General features: G+C 44.7%; 1 protein-coding gene across 2 annotated transcripts; it reads right to left on the bottom strand.

The window, feature by feature from the left end:
• Positions 1 to 8,820: 8,820 nt before the first annotated feature.
• KLF10 (KLF transcription factor 10) lies at positions 8,821 to 16,559 on the bottom strand. 2 transcript variants are annotated; one of them, XM_020783422.3, is made up of 4 exons: positions 16,397 to 16,559; positions 12,066 to 12,302; positions 10,978 to 11,884; positions 8,821 to 10,248 (listed from the first exon to the last, which is right to left on the bottom strand). In XM_020783422.3, exons 1-4 carry the CDS (start codon positions 16,430 to 16,432, stop codon positions 9,989 to 9,991), a joined length of 1,440 nt encoding a protein of 479 aa, XP_020639081.3. In that variant the 5' UTR covers positions 16,433 to 16,559; the 3' UTR covers positions 8,821 to 9,988. The 2 variants fall into 2 exon arrangements, with proteins under 2 accessions (XP_020639081.3, XP_078249758.1); XM_078393632.1 differs by lacking the exon at positions 16,397 to 16,559 and adding an exon at positions 13,436 to 13,529.
• Between the last annotated feature and the right edge of the window lie 997 nt (positions 16,560 to 17,556).

Raw genomic sequence — 17,556 nt, forward strand, 5'->3', positions numbered from 1 at the left:
GACATCTGGAATAAGAAGAGTACGTGCTGTGAATTAATGGTGATTAAACATTTAAGGAGAACAATTTAAGCAGCTGATTAAAATGCACCGCTTTCCTGCATTCTAGGTTTGTATGGCAACCTATACGGAAAACAAATCTGAGCAGATTTTCATCACGTATCCAGTGCACTTCAAACAGAAATTTTATATTGACCTTCTGCTCTCTAACTAAAGAACTGGAGTCTGTTATGTTGTTGTTATATGCTATCAAGTCGCCTCCGATTTATGGTCACCCTATGAAAAAGCAATCTCCAGAATGTTCTATCAACAGCCCTGCTCAGTTCTTAGAAACTCAAGCCTGTGGGGTTAATTTTGTCAGTCCATCTCATATGTAGTGTTCCTCTTTTCCTGCTGGCTTCCACTTTTCCCAAAATTGTTGTATTTTCCAAATAATTATTCTCATTATATGCCCAAAGCAGGGTAACCTCAGCTTCAACCTTTTTTGTCTACAGACATAGTTCATGCTTGATCTGATCTAGGACCCACTTGTTCATCTTTCTGGCAGCCCAGGGTATCTACAAAGTCCTTCTCCAGCACCATATTTCAAGCAAAGTGTTTTCTTAACTGTCCAGCTTTCACACCCCTATATGGTGAAATATAAAATCAGAAATATATTTAAGAGTTTGGGGTTTAAACTATGTAAAGTGTGTGCTGCACAACGTAGCTACAGATTGCTCTGCATCTGCTGAAAAACAATGCACAAAGCTTGCAGATTCAAAAGAAGGATCGCTACACATAGTTACAGTAATGGGATGTATGAAAGTTGGTCTCGCTTGGGAATGATATTTGTTTTTCTGTGGGAATCCCTGTAGAATTATCATGGCCTATTGATTTCCACTACTTTATGTGGACTTCTGGTAAATGCAGAGGCAGCCTTGCCACTGAACATAGTAAACTCTGTGCAGCAGAGATGGAAAAAGAAAGGTTACTTACCTGTAACCATGGTTCTTCGAGTGGACCTCTGTGAATTCACACATATGGGTTTAGTCTGCGCCTGCGGTGACATTCTCGGAGCATTCCAGAGCTAAAAGTAACAATTTTATGGTATGATCCCCCATGAGGCACATGCTCCTCCCACCCAAGATTCCCCTCAGTTCCTGCAATTTGTCCGCCAGGCACGAGAGTTATACAACAATAAGATACCCGTGACGGACAGAGGGGAGGATGGGCGGGTAGTGTGAATTCACAGAGGTCCACTCGAAGAACCATGGTTACAGGTAAGTAACCTTTCTTTCTTCTTCGTGGCCTCTGTGAATACACACATATGGGTGACTGGCAAGCTTACTTATTGGCAGGTGGGACGTCACGGTAGGAAGGATGCCAACACATTTCTGCCAAATCCAGTGTTACTGCGTGTACCTACATGTAGCCAGTAGTGCCCCACAAAGGTAGATGGCATGGATCATATTGCTGCATGGTAATGTCAAGAATCTTGATTCTACTCTGGATGCAGCCAAGGTAGACAGCACTCCATGGAGCAAGGCTAAAGCTGATTAGACGGTGACTCGTCTGACCACTGGCAAGCCATAGATACAGTGTGGACCATCGATCTAGAGATGGATAGGATGAAACTGGACTTTTGAAATTAAAAGAATGAAAGCATAAAAAGAGCCTGTCATCTGTTTAGAAGCTCTGGCAGTGTCCAGACAAAATGCTGGTGAGCATCTTACATAATTATTGTGGAGCATGTGCTCTAGAGATGATGGTGATCTGAAGAATGATGGTAAGATGAAGCACAGATAAACATGAAAACTAGTCGAATAGGTCAGAAATTAGACATTAAGGTAGGAAGTCACTTTATCAGGAAAATTGAATAAAAGGTGGATCGAATCACAATCCAGCTATTTCCCATGTTCCCTTGGCAGATATGACAGCCACTAGGAAGGCTGTTCAAAGTAAGTAATTTTGCATTTGAAGAGAAAATGGGCTCGAATGGCGGGCACATGAGCGAATTTAGAATGATCTATAGACCATTGAGGAACAATGTGTTTACATGGAGGACAGGTGGTACTGAGTCCTGTGAAAAGATGTTTGACCCTAGAATGAGACAAAAGTCCTACGTACCAGAATCATCTGGTTAATGGGCAGCAGTAGCAGATATATAACATTTTAAAGCATAAATAGAATGCCAAGTACGCAACAGTTTCAAAGAAAGTTGGTAAGATTGTTTCATTATATTTAATAAAGATTTCATTTATTTACAAATCGACATCGAGTTTATGGTTTTCGAGCTCGATCGAGCACTGATGCCAAAGTGGGAGTATTTTCCAGGTTGGCAAGTTCATGGCCGATAGATGCGGATGGTAGACCATCCTTCCCTCCAAAGATAGGAGGTAAGTCACCAGAGGGAACTCACATGTGCCTGTCTATATCAATCTGAGACAGGCGAACTAGAACTACCTTGGTCATCAAGGAGGTATTTGGATCATGTTTGATTAGGAATTATGGTGATGGAAAATCCATAGAATAAAAGGTATCGGAGGGAAGAGTTATGGCAGATTCCCTGTCCACTGCCATATGAAAATGTCCCTGACAGTGTTTCCATCCGCACCTGCACAGGAGCAATAAAACCTGTAGTCGGCGTACGGACCCCAGTGAATACATCGAAGGTCGGTACTTCCCAATGTTGACAGAACCGAATGTGCAGTTACTTGGATTAGGGATCCTCTACTTGGTCAAACAGCAAAAGATACCACTATTGGAGTGGTTCGAGGCTGAGTCTGTATTGCTTTAGCACTGAAGCCGTGGAGGTCATAAATCTGGGGAGATGTTTGCTAGTATTTTTTTTTTAAAGAAAAATATACGCCATAGTACCAGTACAGGTAGATGTCCATATTTTGCAGGGGAAGGTTATTATCAAACTGATGCCTTGTACCATCTGAAAGACCTTGCAGATGTTGAAAAATCAAATGGTAGTGAAACCTTAGGAATTACTGATTAGATAATAGTGTTGAGGGTGGAATCTGAAACCTACGGTAGAATACACATGAAAAGATTTCTGAGACCAAGGACGGGACGGATGCCTCTGTCCTTTCTATGTATATAATAGCACAGAAGTAGAAGCCATTGCAGAAGCCAGATGTAGGAACTTGGAATATGGCATTTTTGTTCAGGAGGCAGAGGTCTCTTCCTGGAGGATATAGACAAAAGAGTAAGTCTAACGCTACTCAAAGAGGAACAAAGACAATTATATAATGTAACCTTGAGAGATGTGGTGACATTTTTTATGAACCGAAATGTCTGGGAGGCTGAAACTCCAGATATATTGAATGGACTATGGGTAGAACCGAAAGAAGGATGAAAGGGCTGTTGGCCCGTATATAATTTAGCTGTTTTCCTATTCTGTGTTAAAAAAAAAAATCCTAGTGTCACCAGTCTAAGACTGAAGAGACTGGTACCATGTAATGGAAGACATTCAATTCTGTCCCTTGCCTCCTTGATGAGCCAGTGGATCCTGACTAGGGGAGCCTTCTATAGATACTAAGGATGCGACAGCAGCTGAAGCTCTTTGCATGTCTAGCAGCAACCCTGTGTTGCTTTGCTAGAGTCATGGTCTCAGAGTGAGAATTTCTAAGCTGTTTTAATGGATTCCAAGTGAGGTAGAATCTTAGACCATAATTGCTCTAGGTAGGCGCCTATCGTGATTGATAGTTGGCCACATGGAGCAGAAGTGATTGAAGGGAATAAGTCTCCCTGCCAAAGACATCACTGTTACCGTATTCTTATTAGTAGGGTTCAGGGAAATCATTTCTTGTTTGAGATAAACTTGTTCTACGACGATAGAAATGGGACTGGTGTCATCCCAAAATTTCTATATCATTTCCTCGTACCTTGTACCTGTGCTACGTTCTTCCTAGATCTTTAATAGGAAGTGGCTTGGTGCAATCATCCTTTATTAGCTTCAGCATAGTTAGTATAAATGCTCAGCTAAGTGATGGCCGGGTCTGGAAAAGGCGGTTCCTACATTCCCAATCGACGGGATGCGGTGAACCGAGAAGTGACCTGCGCAAATGAAAAGAAGCACACTGAAGGTGACAGAGGATGATAATGGATCACATCATATTGGATGGAGATTCATTCAAGGAGTGAGATCCGAGCTTATGCCCAGAATTGGCAGATAGTCAATTCGAAGCCAGGACCGGTCGTGCTCGATCATAATGGGCCTCGACACGAGATGGATTGGAATTTGGAAAGCATCTTTTCCTGCAGAAGTGTAGATATGGTAGAGAAAAAACAAGAACAAAAATCTTCTCCATGTTGAGGTCGATCCTAATGGATTCAACATAAATCGAAGATCGTGGCAAAGCTGGTAGCTATAATAGAAATGAGTCAAACAGATTGATTAGTCAACAACAGAGAAGTAAAAAGACCGCTCAGTTTTGCAGTCCTACCTGCAGTTCTGCCGGTCAAGGCACTGCCTCCCACATGTCTAGGGGTGGCGGCTGGTAACTTTGGGATTGAGGCTTTTAATGTTCCCGGAATGCTGTAGGCGGATGGGAACATTTTCAGGCTCTTGCAGATGTTACAGCGCAATGACTGTGTCGCCTTCTAGAGCCTGAGCAGGTTATAAAGAATAACAACTCTTTTTCTGGCTAAAAAGCCATACACCAACAAATGGTAGGTCCTAACCTGTCAGTTGCTTAGACACTGGTTTTCAGGCGTATTGAGCAGCAGTGCGCTCGTGATGCACCTGCAACAGTGCCTCCTAGTGATGTGGGAGGCCTGAATTGTAAGGGTGCACAGGAGCTACCCATAGGGTTGTCATCACCAAACTCCATAAGTGGTGATGATAATCCCCCATGGCAGAGGAGTAAATGGCTACATGGCACCCCAAAACAAGTAACAACTCCAATTAAAGAACTCCTCATCTGTTAACAGTAAAAGAGTGTGACCATCTGCGACAACCAAGAGGGGTATAGGAAGATTAGTTGGAAACTCTTCCACCCCCCCTGTGACTCATGTAAGTCCCAATCCTGAATAAGAAAAACCCTCCTGATGAACAGGGGAGAAGACTGACCTAGCACGAGCCTGACCAAGCACAGGCTCAACAGTCATAGAACGGAGAAGGCCAAATGGATTAACAGCAGGTTCGGTCAAAGCTGCGAACATTGTGCTACCGAGTTCGAGGGAGCACTACACCTGTGAAGCCTATGTGGAGGCCTAAAGCACTCCATAGCCCATGGGTCAGAATGATGCAACCTTGTCAGCGTGACAGGACATACCTGAGGAAAATTATCCAGACTTACCTGCCAGCGGCAGGGTTCTTGGGTGGACCCTTGTGAGTCCTTTCCTTATGAGCCTTTGCAGGCACTGGCAGCTGAGACGGGGCCGCAGGCTACTTTGTGAACCAGCCCATTGATAAAGAGGGCTGTTTTGTGCCAAATTAACAGCCACCTGCAGGTGCTACCCCAGGCAGGAATATCACCGACTAGCGGGGCTAGTGGTGGGAGTTGCTGCAGCCCCCCCTTTCAGAGGCAAACTAAGGCTGTCAAATGCTGCCAGAAAGCTTTTGCCTCGGCACTTGGTTTTGGAAATAGCAGCCACGTGAACAAGGCCTCTGATAAATCAGGCCCAATATGCCAAACACCCAAGGGCGTTACCCCAGACAGGCAAAGCACTGACATGCAGGACTAGCCGTAGGAGCTGAAGGGGCCCATTGTATCCCCAAAGGGAAAACCCAAGCCTTACCATATGTTGCTGGCACATCTATAGCCTCGGTGTGCAGTTCCCTCCAGAAGTCGCAGCTACATGAGCAGGCGCACGAAGGAGGGTTGGTGTGCGTCACTCACACACAGAGGCGCTTCCCATGTCAGGAGGAATCACTGACAGTCAGGGAAGGTGACCGGGGCAACAGGAGGCCCTTCTTCTCCTAGGGACAGGGCGACAGAGCCCTAACTCCTGCAGGGGCCCTTGAACAAGCCCCTTGAAACAATCATCCACCGATGATTCACCAGTCTCTCTCATGGTTGCTCATAGAGAGGGTGTGGTGAGACATGCCTCCTTTTCACTCTCTTCTCCTCATGAGATAGAGAGACTTAAGCTCCAACTCTGGAACGTCAAATGCCCACCCTAATGTAGGGCTAAAAAGGGCCACGGCGGGACTGGTAGCGCAGTCACTGAATGGCCAGTTGGTGTAGAACTTTACAGCACGGCGGAAAAAAGGAACTGAGGGGAATCTTGGGTGGGAGGAGCATGTGCCTCATGGGGGATCATACCATAAAATTGTTACTTTTAGCTCTGGAATGCTCCGAGAATGTCACCGCAGGCGCAGACTAAACCCGTATTCACAGAGGCCACGAAGAAGAACCTACAGCTCTCCAATGATTGTTGAACCTGAGCTTCCATCAGCCCCAGTCAGTGTGGCCCAAGAGCAAAAGTGGTGAGTGTTACAATCCAACATTTGGAGAGAGACAGTTCTTTCCTCCTGATATATAATTTCTCCTGAAAAGGGGAATAGCAGATTATATTCCCATTCAACCATTGCTCAAAGTTGATATTCTGGATTATTATGCATGCTTAGATGGAAATAAATAAACCTCAATAGATTTACTGAGTGAATACAGGACTGCAATGAAAAAGACAGTCTTAGAATTGCATTGCTTAAAAGGACCCGATGGATCGAGTCCAGCCCCTGTCAAGGAAGCACAGTGGGGAATCAAACTCCCCACTTCTGGCTCCACAGCCTAAACCATTGAACTATATAAGATAAATATTGTCTTGCTTGCTTTTGGTTGTCAAGCTTAAGAGGCTACAGAATTAAATACTAGTAACAAAGAAGGCTAATTTAACTGTTGCTCATGAATATAATTTTGTACAATAATATGATTGCTTTCTTGGTCAAAAAGATTTTTTAAAAGTTACATTATATGACTAATTTACAAGATTTGCAGATGCTTAAATTTATTCATTTTTTTTAAATCAGAACATTAACATGTTAAAACACTTGCATGTTATGGGGGAGTTTTATATTTTAATCCACTTTAATAATAATAATTTAACATGAAGAGTATAAAATGCAGCTGATCTTCACAGAAACTGCTAAAAGGCTGAAAGAGAATTTGGGGAAAAGGTTCAAAAGACCAAATTATATGCTCCTTTCAGCTGAATTTATTATAAAGCTGATGTATGTTTAAGGTAATAGTAGCAAAGCCCTGCATCCTATTCAAGTAACTTCCACGTCTGCACTACACCTGGAGCAGAAACATACCAAGATCATAATAAAACTCATTTATCAAAAGCATTTTTTGCATCGCTTTGTGGCTGTTTGAAAATATATTTTTGAAAATCCTGAAAAGAATTTGGAGCAATGCTTTTAATGCAGGTATTCCATCATCATAATCGTATCTGTCAATACGTAGTATTCAAGACTTCCACACTAACTTAGCCTTGTAAAGTAATTCAGTTTTTCAGTTTAAAACCAATTTATTTCAACATCTGCCCATTTCAAAGCCAGGGACCATAAGTTTGTGCAAGATCTGGAATCCTATTACAGTCACCAGCATAATCTAGTTCATGTAAATCTTGGTGGCAAACTGCTGCAAGTTAAGAAGCTGGCACAGGCATTTACTGTCTCGCACTGATTATACTGTTGTTTTTAAGTGCTGTCAAGTCATCCCAGACTTAGGGTAACCCCAACAAACAAGCAATCTTTAAAATCTCCTGTCCTCAAGAGCCCTGCTCAGTTCTTGCAAACTCAAACCTGTGGTTCCTTCAGGGAATCAATCCATCTCATATTTGGTCTTCTTCTGCTGCCGCCTTCAACCTTTCCCAGCATTATTGTCTTTTCCAGAGAATCCCGTCTTCTCATGATGTGCCCAAAGTAGGTACCCAAACTGATTGTGTTACACCAGCATAAAAATGTAATGGGATTCTAGCTAGTGATTCCCAAACGGTGTTTTGAAGGCATGTACGGTATCTTGAGAAATCACACATCCATCCCTGCCTGTCGCCCAGAGCAAGTCTGCAATGCTGGTACCCTCTTGCTATGACAATATGTGGCCAACGACATCAGCCCAAGAAAGAGAATGAAAATGCATCACCATTCCTTAACCCAGCCTATGCCATAGCTAACATGAAGAAGAGGGTGTCCTGAAATCACCACCATTGCAGAAATGGCAGTCTCATTCCCCAAATATTTAGAAAAAAGAGGACAGCTCCCACTGCTGATATGTGCATCATTTACTATGAAATAAATTTTGATCCAGAAAAAAAAATACATCAGAGCTATCAGCAGTGTTTTCAAAGCTAAAACTGCAGTCCTCTGGCAACTTACTTGGGAGTAACCCCCTTCTATTCGATGAAATGTACTTCTGAAGAGGGGAAAAATACAATTCAGCCAGAACAAATTCAATAAACTGGGGGTAATAAGTAGGAATAGAGAGCAGAACAATAAAAATACTCACACTTCAGTTTAATGTGCCATGTAGGTTTAAACGGGGTAAATGGTAAAATACTATTTATAACCAAGATGTTCCATGTGGAGATTTATGTTATGTAACCAAAATATACCAACAACATCAATTTTAAGGTGAAAGTTCCTAAGTAAATGTTAAAAGGAATCATTTAAGGAAATGTAATTCTTTATCGATATACTTCACCAGTAAATGTTAAAAGGAATCATTTAAGGAAACGTAATTCTTTATTGATATACTGCACCAGGAGCTATGTAATCTGTGATTCTGCGTTCACAGTTTATAGAGAACTCTGCATACATTTTAATATGGCACTAGCTTTTAATGTAAAATTTTCAGGCAAATTATAACAATAAACCAAAGGACACACTTCTTTATATTAAAGAAAACTGCTCTTTATTGTAAACAAGGTATAAAGTACATTATAAGAAACACTGTGCAAAAATTTTAAAGTAGTCAGAAAATAGATATTACACCATTTTACTAGCAGCTCATTCTTCTCCGTTATAGTAGAAATGGGAGAGAAAAATGATGCAAAGATCACGGTGTACCCACAGGGTTAATTTTTCAATTCAATCCTTTTTCTTCTTCTTGCACAAGCCCACATTTCCCAATTTTAATACAGCCTAAACTATACCTTCAACATACTAAGGCCGCTTATACTCCTATTACGACTTATTTCAGAAAGTAACATAGCATGCTACTCTTGTCTTTCCTTCCTCATAATCTCCTATAAGATTATATTTTAAACAAAGTGCACTGTACCAAGTTTTTGAACATTTGATGGCATAGAATTTGAAAGTATAAATGTAACCCTAAGCAACTTAAAAAGCAGAAGCATCAGAAGATGCTGAAGTACAGTAAATGGTAATAATGATGTTTTCAAAATAAATAGTAAGATACTATTAGATTTACATGTCAGAATAAGCCAACCATGTAACATCTTACTCATTCATATACTTAACAGATATTCAGAACTGTTATAATTACTTTAGCTAGACTTGATATGCTAGGGAATGGAGATAAACAAGTCTAATCTCAAGAAGTTGGTAAGAACCAAACTTCCACTATAATTCACAATTGGGTCTTAAAAGAATGAAACCAAACATTCTCCTGCTTAAAAAGAAGATGCAGCTTACTGGTATAGAGAAGGTGTTATCCCTGATTCTGTGCTAGAAATGAGTAATTTTTTTCTATGTTTTGTTTACAGCTTCTCTGAATAGATTCTCAAGACCTAACACCTGTATAAAGCTCTCTGGCTTATACCTGCTGATCTATAGTGCATATGAATTCTTTCCAGATGCATAAAACCTTATTCTTGGACTGTCATGGACATTTCTATTTCTCCCTTCCTCGGGTACAAGAAAGACCTGCAGTCACCAACACTCCTGGGAGTACAGTGTGCCACTGCCTCTTTCTGAGCCTCCACCAGAGGCTGATACTAGAACCAAACTTGTTTCCCAAGCCGTTTCCCACACTGTTGGCGTTCCAGTCACAGTGGCTACAGTGAGTTAACCATGTCATCAAAGGGTTTCCTTTCACTGTGCAGGTGCAGAAGGAGGTGGCACAATAATATCATTCAACTTGCTCACTTCCATTTGCCAGTTTGGTAATTTCTTGGCTGACAAGTGCCGACGTGCATGTTTTGTTAAGTGGTCACTCCTCATGAATCGTCGATTACACATTGGGCAAGCAAATTTTTTCTCACCAGTGTGTGTTCTGCGGTGGCGAGACAGTTCATCGGAACGGGCAAATCTCCTCTCACAGCCTTTCCAACTGCAGCTGAATGGCTTTTCTCCTAAAATATAGAATGTCAAAAGGCAGAAGCGTGAGCATTTATTTAATCACAGCAATCATACAGATCTGTATCTATTTACAAAGGGATATGATTAACTGCAATGTTTACAGAGTCAAGACAAAATCTTATAGAATCAATGTCATCACTGAGAGAGAGAGAGAGAGAGAGAGAGAGAGAGAGCATTTATATTTCAATTTATAAACCTTCCCTCTTACTTTACTTCCCAACAATGGATAAATCACTTTCCTAGTCTTTTGGTCTGGTTGTGGGAGAAAGAGCTTGCAAGATTCTAAATAGTCAGAACTAATTGTGCTACTTCTCCCGAGTTGCATGTGAAAAAAAGATGCATAAAACCTCCACGTCCCCACATTTAGGAATCAACAGCTATTTAGAAGAACAAAACCAGTGACAATACACGTAAGCTTGAATTTTAGTAATTGAAAAAATTAAGTTGCTCATTTTAGCTGCAATCCTAATCACATGTTCCAGGAGTAATCCTCTCTGAACTCAGGAAGTCATGCTTCTAGTAGACATGATGAGGGTCACATTGCTAGTAAATAATTTCTATGTTGGTGATACAATGTATGGCAAAAGTAACAAATTACCTTTGTACTTCCTGTTTCATTTCTCAGGGGATATATCACCACCATATGAATACAGTATCTCTCTCACACACACACAAAATCTGATGTCAAATTTCTCAGATCAAGTAATTTCATAATACTTTACCTGTGTGTGTTCTAACATGAGCTTTCAAATGAGAACTCTTGAAATAGGTTTTTCCACATCCTGGATAGTTACAAACATGACTTCGTATTCTTAAAGAGTCAATGGGTTGAGCGCTCTTCGTTGCAGCAGGGGCAAAACCTGGAGCCGGAGCAATAGGGGAGAGTCTGGTGCCATTTGGACTGATTACCGGAGTCTTTGGATTCTGAACAACGGTCTGTGGCACAACAAACATAAGAGCTCCTTTGGGAACCTGGGCTCCCATGAACACCATCGGCTGACAAAGGTTTGGTGTCAGTTGGCTATTGGGAGTGTTGGGTACTACTGCGGTCACAACAGAGTTGTTAGCAGGCAGCGGAACCATTTGGCAAACCAGCGGCACTGAAGAAACTCCTGCTGCTTGCATAGGAGGTGGAGGAACAAACAATGCAGACCGCTGTACTGATCCAGGGATATATACAGGGGCGCTAGATGCAGTCTGTGTGAAAGGCACTGGACTAAGTGTCAGCACTGAACATTTTTCTTTTTGTGTATCAGGCACTTTATCTTCAGAAACTGCAGAACCCACTGGCAAGTTTTCACTTGATGCTTTTTGTTCTGTTTCTGCATTGTCTTGTTGACTTGCTTCCCTCGTATTATCACCCTGATGCTTCGGCATACTGACAGTCCTTGTTGGACAGGTTCTGTTATTGCAAAGCTGGACATCAGCTGTGTGACGAATGACACTTGTTGCCTGAGCTTTCAGCATTCTTGCTGATGGGGTCTTTTCAGTATCTTTAAAAGTGGCTGTAAAGCCTTGTTCAGAAGCGTCCGTAAGTTGCTTGCTCTGTACAGTAGATGGTGCTGGTGTTGCTGGATGGATTGACTGTGACATTTCAAGGTCGGAAGGGCTGTAGGGTGGAGTCAGACACTAAACAGAACAAAAACATGAAGCGATAAGAAATCCATAAAGCATAACTACTTGGACTTCAGATTGTAATCCTGTACACATTTACTTCAGAATAAGTTCCAATAAATTAAACAGAAATTCTGAATTAAAATATGAAGTACTATGCTTTAAACAGGTAATTAATAATTTTTAAAAAACTTACAAAGGCTGATATTGTAGGGAAGTCAGCAGGAGATAGCAAGTTGTCCTCAAGTTCTTCAGATGAATCAGGTGCTGGTGTTATTGGTCTCAGTTCAACATATTTCTTATAGTCTGATTTCCAACTGCAACTCATGGACATCAGAGCTTCTACAGCTTCAAAATCACTTTTTTCAGTGGTATTATTCCAAGAACGCTTCCTAATGTGCTTGTTTTTGGTAATCATCTCCATTCCTTCCTCCTTTGGGAAGAAAAGGAAAGGCTCTCAATATATATAGAGAAAATTATCTAAGCATATTTAAAAGAACTGTACTGCACTCAAAAAAAGAAAACCAATCCTGCTCCAGTGTTTAAAGACCACCCTCTTCTGGTCCTGCATCCTTTGACAGAGTGGCACAGTGGTTAAACCGCTGTACTGCAGCCAAAACTGTGCTCATGATCTGGGGTTCAATCCCAGGTAGCCGGCTCAAGGTTGACTCAGCCTTCTATCCTTCCGAGGTCGGTAAAATGAGTACCCAGCTTACTGGGGAGGCAATGTATAGCCTGCATAATTAACTTGTAAACTGCCCAGAGAGTGCTTGAAGCGCTATGGGGCGGTATATAAGCAGTACGCTTTTTGCTTTTTGCTTTGGGTGGACATCATTAAACACAAAAAAAATTGTACTGCAATGAAGATCAGCACCACACAAAAAGTCAGTTAATTCCTGCAGACTCCAACAGATTTAGCTCATTCCATACAACAATTAAACTAAAGTAATCCATTTTTGCCCATTAGACCCAAATTGTTTATGTTTAAGTACTTTGGTCTAATCTTATTCCAAATAGACAGCAGAGAGGCCAATGGGAAAGAGCTCCCAAAATTGTGTGGATCAGTCTAGAATAGAAGCACGTGTCTTGTGTGCTATGTTTTTTTAATTGTTTTGTCTGTTGCTATTTTTGCTAAGCTAAACACAGAACAATTCTATGCAAGTCTACTCAGCTTCAACGGGATTCATTTCTAGAAAAGTGTGCATACATTGCCTCAAATGTTCCTTTGTATCTGCCCCATATGACAGCTAGAAACAGGCTTTTGCTTTGAACAATAGGATTCATCACAATGGATTCCCCTTCCTAATTAACAACTGTTTCTTCCAGTTATCTAGTGTGCATGACATACAGATAAAAATCAAGTCCTTATTCTGTGTATTTCAGTTTTAAAGCAGTGGAATATACTCAAGTCTGGAAGGGGAGTCCACAATAATGAGCTGATGTTCCTTTCCTATCAGGGGCATGTCCCAACTGCCCATTTATACAGGTCTCACTCTGCTATAAGTAATTACATGCCATCAGGTTAATTCTATATTCTGGTGACCCTTTCCAGGGCTTTCCACTCACAAGTAGTTTACCATTCCGTGCTTGTGCAGGTGATCTGGGGTTACGTGGATTGCCCAAGATGGCTATATCGCTTTGCACATTGGTAAAGTTACCATTTCTGTTATTATGTGCACAGCTGCAGCCAGGCTGCAGAATCCATTCTAATTTAATCTCAACTTTTGCTATCTGGACAGCTCCAGGATCTCAAGACACTGCATTCAAAAAAGAGTAACTTTCCCAAATTCTTCTTCAGCCCCCACTACCCGTCCTGAAGGGGGCCGTAGGCGACTGACCTAGATTTGTTCAGTACCAGCAAAACTGCTGCATCACGTGGACCACAATTTGGGCCTCTGTAAAGAGCTACTGCAGGAGCAACACCCTAGAAAGGGCAGAGAAGCCTGTTCGCGTTGCAATCAAGGGCAGGAACTAGATGGCAAGCAACTGGGAAAGGAACTGCACTGTACTGTATAGCGCTCGGCAAACTAAGGTTTAAGAACGAGACGGGCCCGGGAGGGAGATCCTCGCTGGCAGCCGGATCCTGGAACTCAGCCACGTTCACCTCAAACACCCTCCGAGGTGACTCACTGCGCTCATTCCAAACAGCACGCACTCTCGTCTCGAGGACGGCCCCCGCCCTTCGCCCATTGGTCATCAAGGTCACGCACCGCAGGCGCCTATTGGCTGGCGCCGCCCCAGCAACTAAGTTTCCCTGGGAGGGGCGGGCATGTGAACAAAGCGTGATCAGAGACTGCTCGTCGGCGTCCAGGAAACGTGGAAACGAGGAATTGCCGCTCGGCGACCTTTCACCTAGTTCTCCGCCGGCCAGGCGGACGCCCTGCTTTTCCATCAGGCTCCTCCCCCCTCTTCCCCCCCCCCACTCCCACGCCTCGAGGCGATGCCGAGCGCCCGCGCGGGCAGCCGGGAAGGAATCCCGCCAGCCGGGCTGCCGGGAAGCGGCTGACGAGGCTGAATCCACATCGAAGCCGGGGGTGGAGTGTGGGTGGGTGCGGGACACAGGCCTTGAACTCAGCCCCTCGCTCCCTTCCTGCTTTTCTTTCCCCCGTGCTACTTTTATCATCCTTCAGTTATTGGACGTTTCTGAGGAGCAAATCCGCCTCCCCCGCCCGCGGTTTCCTGCTCTCGAATTAGGTCAAGCCAGGCCAGGCTTCCAAACCTCCAGTTCCACCGTCACACCTACTCAGGCGATAAGAAGGCGCTTCTTTCACTGGGACGCGCTGGTGTCGGGCAGGAAAGGAATAAGACCGAACCTGAGGAGTGGGGAAAATGTATTGGGCAACTACTCCTACCACCCCCTAGGCAGCATCTCCAAAGATGCAGGATGATGGGAGCTGTATCTCAGCCACACCTGCGGGGTCGCACGTTCCCCATCTCTACTAACCCCGTATTGGAGTTTAAGGGCTTATGAATGCCTAACTGTGTGCAGGATCGCCCTGTAGCTCCTGCTTTCTCGAGAAAGAGTTCAGGAGGACACGGAGTCACGAGCAACACGCACAGGCCAGAGTTGACGTTGCAGGAAGCAGGCACTTAGGAGGGTTGTTTTTGTGGTGAACCTTTCTGGGCAACCGACACGGATTTCTTTCTTTCCTCCCTTATGACTCCCGCTGAAGGGAGGGCGGGGCATGAACTTCCCGCCAAGGCTCTTGGGTCACAGAATTGAGGAACCGAGAGGCGGGAGCGCGGAGGGTCGCGGGAGTAACCGGCGGGCAGGCGGGCGGCCTTCTCGCTCGGGACCTGGCTGGAAGGTCCGCTTCCTTCCCCGGATACTGCGAGGGCCACCCGCCTCCACCCCATCCGCGCCGCCTCGCCTCGCCTCGGCCTCTCCCACCCCCTCTTTCCCGCTCTGCTGCAGCGCTGTGACTCAGACCAAGATCGGCGGCGGCGGCGGCTGTCTTCGCCCCCTCTTGCTTTGCCCATCCTCTTCGTTCGCCACCGCCATGTGGGAGGCAGCTTTCCAGGTCTCCAGAGGGCCTCGCCCCACCCCGTCCGACCCCCCACCCCCCCATTTCCTCCACCTTGTCCCAGGCGCTGCTCCTAACATTTCGCTTGACCTCATCCAGCCTCACCCACCGACTGGCCTCACGTACGCAATCCTCTTTCCCTCCTCCTCCTCCCACTCCTTTTCTTCCCCTAAACTCGCCCGTTTCTGAACCACCGCCTTCCCTCTTGCTATCACCACACGTCCACCCTCATGCCCCGAAAGATTCCCCCAGTCAGTCTGCCTCTTACGCAGTCAGTAATATTAATTCTACGACTCCTTTCGAATATCTTATGTTTTAATTCCACAACTATCCTTAATTGAACGCCTTCATTTTAAATCTCTTGCCAGCCACGATCCCCCCCCCCAATCTTCCTCTTCACTCGGTCAGTAACAGGATTTCCTTCCAATACCTCCAGACCACGACATGAATTCCCCGTTGGCTCAACACCTCAGGCTTTTTCTCTCTGCAAGCGCCCACACAATAAACCTTCCACATTTTTCTATTCCCTTTCAGGAAGCACCAACCACCTCTGCCCAGAAGCCCCCAACTTCTGGCACACTTTCCCCCTCTCCAAAATTCCCCTTCCGATTTCACTGCGTTGCCTAGCAACGTTTATGCTCTCCACCGCACCCCAGTTCTTACATTCTAGGTTGCACACACTCGTAAACGAGATCGGTTTTCTCCCCTCCATAAATATCGTTTCATTTAAAAAAAACCCTTTTCTTTCTAGCTGTTCTGCACACCTCCCTCCTGGGACAGATCATTTGCTTCTGGACGCCTCAGCGCACATCTCCCACTTACTTCATAATCATGCATAATCTCTTTCTGTGCTGCTTTTCCAAATACATCGGCGCTTGCCTGAAAGAGACAAGACCTCCACCCTCCCCTTCCAGGCGCTCCCACTTCCGCAGCTGAAAGTTCGTCTCGCCTGTCTCCTCTCACTTGAATGCCACGCTGCAAAACAGCCGAGATCTGTACTTACAGCGAGCTGGAAAGGAGAAGCTCCAAAATTCAGCATGACCCTTAACGGAAGGCTTCTCCTCACTCCTCCCGGACAGCCCTGTCAGGCCCGCTGCTGCTGCTGTTGTGACGCCGCTCCGCCAGCGAGCCGCGGTTGTTGACAAGCGCCTTCCTCCGAGCCCCCCCCCCCCTACCCCGCCCCAGGCGTCGTTCTCTGCTGGAGACGGCCTTTATTTTTCTCTTTTTGTTCGCGGGCAGCTCCCCATTCAGGTGGCGGTTCCCCAGGCCGACGTAGCGAAAAGGCGGGCGTAGGCAGGGCCAATCGCCTACAAAGGTGTGTGAAGTCGTGGCCAATGGGCGAGCGGGGGCCACGCGTGATCAGCGGCTGCCCGGCAGCGTGGAGAGGGAGTCTCCCCGGCGTGTCCATAAACTCGGCGGCGTGTCCTGGTGTAGCCTTCCTGGGGTAAGTCCCTGGTGCGCGCTGAGTCAGTGTCATGTCGGTTCCCGCCTACCCGCCCTCTTCCTTCGCCGGATCCTTGGGGGAGGAACGTGGTGGGCTGCTGCAGTGCAAAGATATTTTGCAAAGGCAGGTGGTAGAAAGGGTGCACAAGGAACTCTCCTGTCAGCCCTCAGCCCAAATAGACAGATGGATGCATACCACAAGGTAACAGTGTGTGTACATGTCACTCTTACTGGAGTCTCAGATAAAGGGTTGAAGAATTATCGTTGGTTGTCCATCAGGAGGCTGGTAGAAAAGCAATGGATAGATAGCTTTCTAAACACCCACTTGTAATGAATTGGTTAGTCGCTCAAATGCCACAAGCACCTGTAAACAGTTACACAGCAAACAGGGAACAGCCTTATACTGTATCAGACTATAGAGGACCAGATAGCCCAGCTCTGACTGGCAGCAGGATTCCAGGATTTCAGGCAAGATTCTTTCCCATTCTTTCTTGGAGCTCCCATGCTCCTACTACTTTCCATCAAAGTAGTAACCAGACCCTGTTTATCTTCCAGTATCATAAAAATGTGATCAGTTGTTTTTGTTATGAAAAAGTAAGATTGCTGCTTCTCTGCTGTATGTTTAGGGGCAGTGATACTAACCTCTTTGAGAAAAGGGTATGACGTGGAAGAAATACAATGACTGGGACACTGGAGAAAGGAGCAGAGCTGAGTTCTGAA

Source organism: Pogona vitticeps, chromosome 4 (assembly GCF_051106095.1).
Source record: "Pogona vitticeps strain Pit_001003342236 chromosome 4, PviZW2.1, whole genome shotgun sequence".
Lineage (NCBI taxonomy): Eukaryota > Metazoa > Chordata > Lepidosauria > Squamata > Agamidae > Pogona > Pogona vitticeps.

Bases quoted from the DNA above. Each gene is read 5' to 3' on its own strand.
- KLF10 (XM_020783422.3), bottom strand. From the start codon at position 16,432: ATGCTGAATTTTGGAGCTTCTCCTTTCCAGCTCGCT. The intron at 12,303-16,396 runs GTAAGTACAGAT...TTCTTCCCAAAG, and splicing joins CTTCTCCTTTCCAGCTCGCT to GAGGAAGGAATGGAGATGAT. The intron at 10,249-10,977 runs GTAAAGTATTAT...TCTATATTTTAG, and splicing joins TCATGTTAGAACACACACAG to GAGAAAAGCCATTCAGCTGC.